General features: G+C 34.1%; 1 protein-coding gene across 1 annotated transcript; it reads right to left on the bottom strand.

Annotated features, from left to right (window-relative positions):
* Positions 1-237: 237 nt before the first annotated feature.
* LOC147070850 (uncharacterized) lies at positions 238-10,438 on the bottom strand. The gene is made up of 6 exons (XM_085948958.1): positions 10,154-10,438; positions 8,996-10,061; positions 6,420-6,602; positions 5,486-5,639; positions 2,114-2,260; positions 238-795 (listed from the first exon to the last, which is right to left on the bottom strand). The coding sequence occupies exons 1-6, from the start codon at positions 10,316-10,318 to the stop codon at positions 633-635; spliced, it is 1,878 nt and encodes a 625-aa protein (XP_085805084.1). The 5' UTR covers positions 10,319-10,438; the 3' UTR covers positions 238-632.
* Positions 10,439-11,155: the final 717 nt, after the last annotated feature.

Raw genomic sequence — 11,155 nt, forward strand, 5'->3', positions numbered from 1 at the left:
TATTGTGTTTGCCATAAAGGTTAGCCTTTATAATGTAGAAAAAATGTTTTTAAATCATAAAAAAATCTACGTGGGAGAATGCTTTGAAAAAAAAATTAAAGTCCTTTTTGCGATTATCTCAGAACTTGTTTTAATGAGTTAATGCTTTCTGTCAGTATTACCCTCGATATTATGTGTTAGAAGTCTGAGACCGATTGTGTAGGAAGGATTATGTAGGTAGTAAATAACAGAACACATAATATGGTAGCGCAATTTATTAATTTAATTTGTGTTTCAAATTTAATTATTCTGTCATTCCGGACCTTGCGTTCATAAAAATATTACAATAATATATGTACATACATGTTACGTAATGTAAGCGCAAATATCCACAAATCTTATTATACAATATCAATGATTGAATAAATTTACCTAAACTTTAATTGTAAAAACACATCTATTAAACTCAATATCCTTTGATTTCTTAAAATATTCCTCATAAAAATACAGAGTAGTATATTGTATGATTTTATTATTATGTCCACAGGTGCAGGCAAACACTATACTATATTATATTAATATGTACGTATAATTATTTAAATAAATGATCACTATTTATGCAGACATAAATTAAAATATTATGCGTTAGTAACTTAATTTAGTTTATTTGGACTGACGATTGGTAAATTAGGTTCACTCTTTATTTTATCACTCATTTCACTATTGTCACCATTGTTTTCGGCAGCTGTGTAATGCGTCGGATAGTGCTGCTTCAATTCGCTGAGGAGTCTAAACTTTTCCATGCATATCTTACACCTGAAACGTAATATAATAAAAATATAGCCATTCACGCTCTATTCAATAGATGTTTGGTTTCCGAACCGAAAAAAAAAGTAACAGTTTTTGGTTCAGTAAACGGTCAAACACGCGCGTTAACACGATCATACTATTTACTTCAGTTGTCGTGACGCATCTCGACATAATTCTCATAATTTATAATATACCTATTATTTTTTTTAATTATGGTTACGGCCGTGCGGTGTAGCATAACCATGGCTAACATACAAGTACCATAAAATATTGTACTAAATTATGGTAGAAAATAAAATTTTAATACAAACAAAAACATTTAAAAATTAATCACTCGGAGCTGAACCGAAAACTGGAAAAACCATTATTTTTTTCAGAACGAAAACCGGAACCGAACCGATATATATTTTTTGAATTGAACCGGAATGAAAACCGAAACAAAAAAATAAACAGTTCGAAGCCCTGGTTAGAGAATGTACCATTCTTTATAGAATGTAATTCGGAAACAACTCTGGTGCCAGGCAGAATTTAAGTTTGCATCCATTGGATTCCGATCAATTTGCTTTACCAATCTAGCCACCTGCACCATACCCAATTACAACGAAATTAACTAAACCTATGCAATTGAAGTGTTTTACCGAATTTTGTTAAAATTGGCAACTGGCTGTTGTGCTTTGAATCAAGGTACCTATTAAAAAATAGATACCTTGATTCCTAGCCGGTGTCAGATCTCTCCGTTAGAAAATTTTCTATAAGTACTGATTATTTATATCCAGACTTCTCCAGTATTTATTAATATATGAAATATTTCAAACTTAAAATTATTGGTCTTCTGCGAAATGATCAATTTTGACTTACGATAGTATCTTACTGGGGGTGTTTGTTATTTTAGAATAAAATTAAAGGTATAATGAAATTTAATTATTAATATAATTTAATTTAATTTAATATTATTCAATTACAGAAGAATAATTTTAAAAGGTGCTATAACCACAGACATCTGGACATCTGATGTACCAAAATATGGCTTTAAATTTTTGCAATTTCAAATGATGACGTTCACAATAATTCCCTTTTATTTTATATTTTAATATAATTTATGATCATGAAATATTGATTTTTAAGATGCGAAAAGACAGGGCATTATAATGACATATACATCTTTCTGAGTCTAAAGATTGTTCAAACTTAGCTCACAAAGACACCCCAAACTCTACATTTTTGACCATTGTACGGCACCTGGGCCCTAAATAACCGCCGATTTTGAAAAATTGATTCATTTTCACTCGTTCCACTGAATATGAGTATAATTATATTAACTTACTCGTAAATATTTTCTCCGACATGTCTCCGTATATGTTTGACGAGATCGTTGCTTTGCGTGAAAGATCTTTCACAGTATTGACAAGAGTATGGCTTTTCTCCTGTGTGTATCCGCGCGTGTCTTTTCAGGAGATCTTTATATGCAAATCTGAAATAGAAACACAATAATACCATACAATAAATAGGAAGGAATATGGATGATGAATGAAAGAAATTAGAATAAACAGAACATTTTGATCATGTCTTGAATGATCTTCGGTTTGCTTGCAAAGTAGGTACTTTCCAATTTTTCAGCCGCATAAGACAACAGGCTTTTGCTTGATGGTTGATGAGAATATTGAAACATCTGCCAGATTAAGAGTGACCCCATATCAGATACCATAATAGCGATAATAGCCACATATGTATATAATTTATAAATTGAGTTTGTCATTATTTGGAATTCACCAGATTATAAAGATTGGTTTACAACACGTTGATACCAGATGAAGGTCTCCCACGGGAGACCACCTTAAAGGGACTGACCAAACAATCGACTGTCCCAAAGACCACAGCCTGCCGCAGCTTACTTCTGTACACTTGCGTAGAAACAGCCTATTTCGCTATCTCGAGCAGCCGTTTTCGCAAGCTTTGCGTCTCTATTTTGGTGGGAGCGCGGATGAATTTGAAAGTTCGGAAAATTTGAGTGTATATACTCTGTTCTTGGCTGAGGGTTGTGAGCGCTGCGAAGGATAGACACAGGCTGCGGTGCTTCCAACTTTTCAGGTGGAAGTAGGCTGTGATGCTTTTGACAAGTTGAAGTAGGCTGTGGTGCAAAATTAAAGTGGAAATAGGCTGTTTCTATGTAAGTGTGCAGTAGTAGGCTGCGGCAGGCTGTGGTTTTTGGGACAGTCGATTGTACGGTCAGTCCCTTTAAGGTGGTCTCCCGTGGGAGACCTTCATCTGGTATCAACGTGTTCCGATCACATAAGGTAAATGTACCAATTTCCGTCACTGCTCTAATTATCGGCAATTTTAGAAGAAATTCCAAAAAATAAGAATGGCAGGACTTCTATGGCTGTAAGAATGTGTTATCCAAAATCCACATTTCTTATGCAATAAATAGAAAGAGATAAAGTTTTTGCTTCATGCTTCATGCAAGTATTTTCTGAAATTCGATTGTTTCCTGCCACACGTCGAGTGATTTAGATGTACTGGGATATTTGAGGCGAAAGCTTGACAAGTAAGTAAACATTTTGAATATCTAGTGTTAAGCATTTTCAAACGTTTTTTTAAACTGAAGTATTAGATGTAAGGTTGTATTTTAATATTTAATTTGTTTTTTTGCCTAAAGTGTAAAATATTTTGCGTGTTTTTTGGTTAGTTTATCTAAAAATCAAGTAAATTTTGCTGCCGGTAATTGGCACCGATACGATTTGCACTTGTTCTTATTATCGGCAAAAAGTCAATAATAGGTACAAGCAAACAAACTTTTAAAAGCGCGTTATTGTTGGATAGAAATTAAACAATTTAATATTTTAAAATCTTTTTAAATTATTTAAATATTAATTAACCTCCTGGCTAATTTTCGGCACACCAAATTTATATCAGGAGAATCAGAAATAATCTTTTAAAATTGAATAATAACTTTAAAAATTCGGTGTGCCGTTAATTAGCACGTAATGTGCCGGTAATAAGGGATATCGATCATTATGCAAAAATATTAAATACTGTTTTTAAATTATTTTTATTTACACAAGTAGCAGAGATTTTAGGAAGAAATACTGTCCCTTCTTAATTTAAAACTTTTTAAAATAAGATATAAATTATAGTTTACTTTATAAAATACGATTACAATGTATGCCGATAATAAGCATGAAGGGTGCCGATAATTGAAACATTTTTATTTTAAGGATGAAGGTGCGAAAATTATACAGCCGGCAGTCGCTTCAAGATGCAATTGAAGCTGTTAAAGGAGGAATGGCCACAATGGCAGCTACCAAAAAATTCGGAGTGCCCAGATCCACAATCCAGGATAAGGTTCTAGGCAAATCATCATTGGACAAAAAGAGTGGACCACCAACAATATTGACCGCAAGGAGCACTGATTGTTGAATGTATTCACCATATGGGAAAAATTGGCTTTCCAGTGACGAAAGCCCAACTAATAGAGAGTGTAGCTTTATTGCTGAAAGAGCTAAAAAAGGCTAATTGCTTCACTGGTGGCATACCTGGAAGACATTGGTGCAAAATATTTTTGAAGAGGCATCCAACTATAACAACAAGTGTCTCCCAACATTTTTTCATCCCATTAAAAGCTTATGGAAAACTTCGATCCTCAATTGGAAAATACAAAATGACAATTCAAAACTGCTGCGAGAAGATTTTGCTCCATTACTCAGAACTTGTTTGGATCAAACAAAGAAGGAAACCATCAAAAACGGATTTAAAACAGGACTATACCCTACTAAGTATATATTATATTGTAGCAAAGTATGAATGTAGAAAAATATAAATATTACTTACAAAGTAATTGTTGTGCCTATATTTTTTAAACTTAAGTTTTAAGTTAAGTTTTTTTAACTTTATAGAAATTTCTTGTATAAGTTTAGTTGTGCCGATAATACGAACATAAGCTGCCGGAAATTAGTACCTAAATTTAATTCAGGTGCCGATAATAGGACCAATTGGCCTTATGTTGTTAAAACATAAAAAAAATAATATTAAACTTAAAATATTGTTGATATTGAACTTTTTTATTGTTAACAATATTTGTAAATATAAATACAAAAAAAGAAATATACAAATATATTTAAGCTGAGCCTATTATTTTAATCCCATGACCACATTTTCCTACTGGTGCCGATAATTGGTACATTTACCTTATTGAGTTTTATCAAGTACCTTACATAACTCATCTTATAAAATATAAACTAATATGAATATGAATCACCCATCAAATATACACCGTATCTCAGCAGCAGTATAATATAATAAATTTGATTTTTCCCAAGATATGTATAATATATAATTTCTGTCTACGTAGTAAGTCTAAGTAGTGGACGAGTATCTCTAAGGTTGTGTGCTGCAGATTCAAATTGCACAATTAGCAAAATTCACATTTCTTTCACTGTGTGATTGATTCAGTCCAAGGACCCAATGGTCAAGTGAATATCTAACGAGTGTTGCTAAAATAAGGCTGTTATGATAACCTCCATTCTGTGGAGGCCCATAATATGCTTCAATTATAATCGAAAATGCCAAGTTACCTACAAATGTATGTATAATATTAGTAGCCGGAGTAACATAGAATATTTGAGATGCATTTTATTCTACATTACGGAACTGGGGTTGGAAGTCAATAAAACAAACGGCTTGAAGATTAAGTACGTACCTCATGTTGCACACGTCACAGACAAATGGTTTGAGACCGAGATGAATGTTTTTGTGTTTCGCCAGAGACGTGGGTTTGGTGAACGAATTACCACACGTGTCACACACGTAGGGATGTATGCCAGAGTGCGAACTAACATGACACGTCAGTTGACCTAAGAAAATAAATCATATTACTTATTACATTAGTTGAGGCTATTGGTTTCAAAGTCAGATATGTATCACAGTTTTTACTTTTTTAATATTTTTCTTGATTCTGACCAAGTAATTTTTCATCATATATACAATAAAACCCCATTAATTCAAATTATGAAATACAAAATGTATAGCAAAAAAAACAGTAAAAATTGATTTTAAAACTTTTTTTCGTTCTAATTTTGTAATGTTTTTTTGTTGTATTTTACGAATTTTTGCGAAAATTTCATTTTACAAATAATTTAAAATTAAACGTATTCGTATTAACGGGGTTTTACTGTATTCATAAAATATCAAACGCGGCTACGTTTGATAGTTTGAAATCAACAGCTTCAGTTATAAGCTCGCAATAATAAAACTATCTGTGATAATCAATGGCAGGTTTTACTAGACGAGTTCCATATAAGTCTAAATACACATCCCTGTAGTTCACCTAAGGCATGCGGCAACTTCGGGAGAAATACTTCCAACAATAACTGCTAGAAGTGCGCTACGAGACTATTTTAAAGAGATGAAGGATTAATTCAAACCACCAAGCGAATAATTATATTGTTCCCGGTCAAAGGTCAGATACTTTGAACAAAACTCGTATTTGGACTGTTTGTTATGTGAGGGTTTTAGAAAAAATCCACATCCACCTCATATAAAGATGTTCGCTACTGGCATACTTTTTTACTGACATAATATCTTGCATATTGTAGATGTTTTATAAACAGAAAGCATAAAACTTATAGCAATACCTTTGCTGTTAAAAGCCTTGGGGCACAGATGGCATTGGAAAGGTTTGAGTCCGGTATGTCTGAGTAGATGTTGGCGCAGATTAGAATTGTTGTTGAAGCCCTTCCCACAGGTGGGGCACAGGAAGGGTGTCTCACCCGTGTGAGTCCGCAGGTGATCTTTCAAGTTACACAGCTGCGAGAAGGCTGCAGGAGAAACATTACCTTATTAGCATTTGTACAACATTCAGTTATTCAAATTTATAAGAAAATTACATACAACGGTTGAGAGCCAAAACCACACAAGTGACTATTGTTAATTTTTCAGTAGAGCCTAAACAATGAAATTCTTGATGTAAAATAAAATGCATAAGAGACATTTTTTTAACGTGCTAATTTGTTTGGCTACAAGAGAAAACCGTGGTTGTGTGACAATGTGCAGTCCAACAAATGAAAAACTGCCAAAAATTTCTCAGGCAGTTTTGCCCTTCAACAGTCTAGAAAAGTAATTATCAAAAAATACTCAAAACTTAAATGAATTATTTTCTGAAATGCGCAGTAGTCAGTCCAATATTTCCCAAACTAAACATACAATTACCCCGTAAATAAATTATCCTTTCATATTCAGATGCAAAGGATTTTTTTTCTTTCATGTCAATAACACGGAATATCATTTTATTTTTCATATTATTTTATTGACAGCCAACAAGTGCTACTCTGGAATCCAGAAACACCTGTAATCCAAAATGCTATCTCGGTATACTATAACCCGCAAATACGAGACATATGTCCTCACATATGGATCAAAATATTGGGTCATCAGCAACAACTCTGAAAATGGTCTTCAATGATTTTCAAAATTATTACATTTCTAGAAAATTATAGTAAGTAAAAGTACAATTATAATAATATTTTTAGCATAGATACTATACATACTTACTATTGTACATAATACGCAAACCGTAATGATCAGTGGCAAAGGGTGGAGGTAGACTGTGGAGATGCAACATAAATAGCGCACACTATTATTATGGTTGATTGTGCCATACTTAAGTCCATAAGAATTGAGACGTGAAAATCGTGTCAAACATAGAAGTATATGGCCGAAATTGGTTGTGTTATTTAGGAATTTCAGGATACGGTGACATCAAAAAAAATTAATTAGTTTGTCGGGTATGTGTAATTTCCATTCAAATTCGGTTTGGACAGTCATTGTCAGTGAAATTACTCATTGGGCAAACTATTGAAAATGAGATAATAACTGTGAAAAATGACATTTTTCTAAAGACACATACGAGAAAAGCATCATCTTGGAAGTTTGTACCTAGACAAAAATTTCCCAAATTGCAGTGAAATTCTATACTCACACACAAAAGAGTAAGCAACATTCCAGCATCACTGATGAACATCTTGAGGATTCCCTGAAGTCCGTGCCTGATATCCAACAGATAGTGAACGAAATGCAAACCCAGGCGTCACACTAACCAGAGATAAGAATGTATTTTCAAATAGACATTTTCAGTATTTGTGGAAGCAACTATCTTTTGCTTTAATTTTTCCATAGGCTCAGCCAAATATCATACATATTATGTTTAAATTGAAGAATGACAATAAGAAAATGTGGTAGATCACTGCCAGTTTTAATATTGGATGGTAAATAACAGCCTAATTTAAGTTGGACATGAATATGTGCCTGCGTGTAGTTGATATCGACTAAAACAAATCATCGTTAAGACGTCCACACTCATTATTTATTTGTAAGGAATACTCATCCCTCATGGTGCCAAGTAAATAACGTGAAAACCCTAGGGTCTAGATCAGGGATGGCGAACCTTTTTACGTACACGTGCCAAAATTTCCCAAATATTATTTTGTGACTGTCTGACGTGCCGAGCAGTTTTTAGAGTAGTTCGAGCAGGAAAAAAATTAAAAAATAATTTTTGAGTATTTTACTAAAATACATACTTAGTTTAGTTCTTTACGCACAAATTGACGCCAAAAATTTTCGGATCAGCTGAGGCATCCTCTCGCTACAGTGGTCTCAAGCATTGTAAAATGATTGTAAATCGATCAAAATCAGAGGTTACCCAGACAAATCAGAATTACCCCACCGCCTGATGAGATCAGTGCTATAATATTATTATGTATGACGCATGAAACCTAAGGACCCATCTATGCAATTTAAATTAATTACAATGCTTATTCTTCAAGAGTATACTCTAAGAGGTGCCTGTTATTTTTATACAATGCGATCTGTCATTTATGCATGAATTTTGTCGTTTGCGCATCGATAATATTGGTAAAAACATTATCATAAACCAAAGGAAATACCCATTTTTAATATTATATAATATGTATTTAGGTATTTGTAAAACTTTTCGTAAAAAAAATATCTTTTAAATTATGTATCTATTTTTTTCTCTTCAACACAAAACATTCGCGTGCTATGCAAAATCATGTCGCGTGCCATAGGTTTGCCATCCCTGGCCTACATGGTCCCTAATGAATTACCAATTCCAGAAATGACGGTTATGGCTGAGTAATATTGCAAAACCTTTGCGAGTGATATTTATATGAAACTTTTAAAAAATAGCACACACCTTTATTACAATAATGACAAACGTTGGGTTTAACTCCGTTGTGCTTGTTAAGATGGTCGATGAGCTGATCCTGGCGTGAGAACGACCTCTCACACAGCGTACATTTGAAAGGTTTCACATCCGAGTGTATTTTCATGTGCCGATTCAGGTGACCCTTCACCGGAAACACCTTGTTGCAAACTTCACATGGGAATTTTTTTATTTCCGAATTATCAGCTTTGTGTATTCGCATATGGCTAGAATACGAGTGTTGCGAATTGAAGTCTATATTGCACTTGTCGCAGTGGACTATCGAGGGTTTACTGTCTTTAGCTTCCATCGTGATTATGTCAGCGCCCATGTCGTGGATCGCCATGTGTCTCAGCAAGAGATCTTGCCGCTTAAACCGCTGCAGGCAGATCAGACACTCAAATGGTTTTTCCTCAGCGTTATGCGTCGACATGTGTCGAAACAATCCGGATTTCTTCGCGAATACCTTTTGGCAAACGTCGCAGCTGATAACTTTCTTGTTGTATTTCACTTGTATGATTTTTTGTTTCACGTCTTCTCCGTGGGTCTTCGCGTGTCGGAGTAATCTCACAGTCCTATCGAATACTTGATTGCAAACAGGGCAAACGTGCTTAGCTTTCCTGTCGTCAGATTTATCAGAATGAAACGAAGACAGGGGTTCATAATCGGCGCTGTCATCCGAGGAGTAATTATCGACTTCCGATTTAATAGGTACGTGTTTTACTTTCCTGTTCTCATTTTTGGATTTTGATTTTTTCGTTTTGTGTTTTTTTACGACTTTTTTCTTTTTCAATGGGGCGGTATTTTCAGCGATCTCGGGCTTCTCGTCGAACATGGTCACCTCGGGTTTAATGTCGTTGGTCATCTCCACAAGTATATCTAGATCTGGCTCGACTTTTATTACTACTTTCGAATCGAATTCAGGTTTGTTGGGCGCGTAAACGTCCCGGAATCTTTTTTCGCTTTCCGTGCATTGCTTGAGAAACTTAAAAGCATCAATCAACATCGTCTTGCATTGCTCGCACAGATTAAGGGGAAGATAATCTTCCTTTAAAACCTGTAAAGAATTATAAACATACATGAGAATAAAACATTTACCTTTGAATCGTTTACCGGTAAATAAAGAACCTAAATCAATTGTTTACTCGCCTGCAAGTGGGTGCATGCGAGATACATTTCGGCAAACGTATTCGAGTGGTAGTTATCTATTTCGAAAATTCCTGTTAAATTATTATCGTCGGTCAGGCAACCTCGGCACAATTCTTGCGTAGAGACGCCTGTATGACTGGCCGTGTCATCTGCTGGAGCATCCATCGTGAAAATACTATGGAAGCCGAATGTATTGAACAATTATTTCATCAATCCAGTTACAAAACAACACATCGTCGTCCGTGTAATCGATGTACTTGTTCTGTCAAACAAAACGACCATAGACAATTCAAAGAAGCAAATATTTTTTTTTTTTAAATATTTTCAAGCTAAAAAAGATTCCAAAAGTATTGACATGCCAATGGGCACTAAATTCAAAAATATTTTTGTCAATATGATTTATAATAATTTTGTAAGTACATATATGTATTTATCAAATAACTTTGCGGTAATTGTGCCGCAGAGGTAGCCGTGAGCTTTTATAATTTTTTTTTTTACGAAAACAGTTTATTCCATGTAAACAATTATAATACCTTTTTTTGTTGGCGCATCGGCTTTTCGATCCAAAAATCGTTAATTTATTGAAAATTTTAAGTTTTCATACATTTTGTTACACCATTATCTCAAACTTAAATTATATGAGGTAATAATAGATTGGGGTAGGTTTGGTCTAAAATGAAAGTTGTAAATCTCATGGCCACCTCTGCGGCACATTTACCAACTTTGCTTTTAATATTAATGATTACACATTAATAATCGATCATTGTGGGATCTCTGTATACACAAATTCAAAATATCTGTAGCTCAAGGAAAAGAGAGATATTGAGTCCCAGCTTTTTAGAGCTAAAATACGTTGATTAAGTTTTGGAGCACTCTGTATGCAAACTTATGAGGTATTATTTTAATTTGTCGCTTGTCTCATCAACACATAAAATGCAATATCGTTAAACTGACATAAGCCGTCCCAACTTCTTTGGGCTAATCCAGGGGAGGGCAAACTTT

This window comes from Rhyacophila brunnea, unplaced genomic scaffold (genome assembly GCF_057557595.1).
Source record: "Rhyacophila brunnea isolate RB1 unplaced genomic scaffold, BYU_Rbru_1.0 scaffold_21, whole genome shotgun sequence".
NCBI lineage: Eukaryota > Metazoa > Arthropoda > Insecta > Trichoptera > Rhyacophilidae > Rhyacophila > Rhyacophila brunnea.

Coding starts and splice junctions, on each gene's coding strand:
- LOC147070850 (XM_085948958.1), bottom strand. CDS start 10,318: ATGGATGCTCCAGCAGATGACACGGCCAGTCATACAGGCGTCTCTACG. Junction 6,603..8,995: donor TTGTCATTATTGTAATAAAG/GTGTGTGCTATT, acceptor TTTCTCCTGCAG/CCTTCTCGCAGCTGTGTAAC. Junction 5,640..6,419: donor CAAGGCTTTTAACAGCAAAG/GTATTGCTATAA, acceptor TTATTTTCTTAG/GTCAACTGACGTGTCATGTT.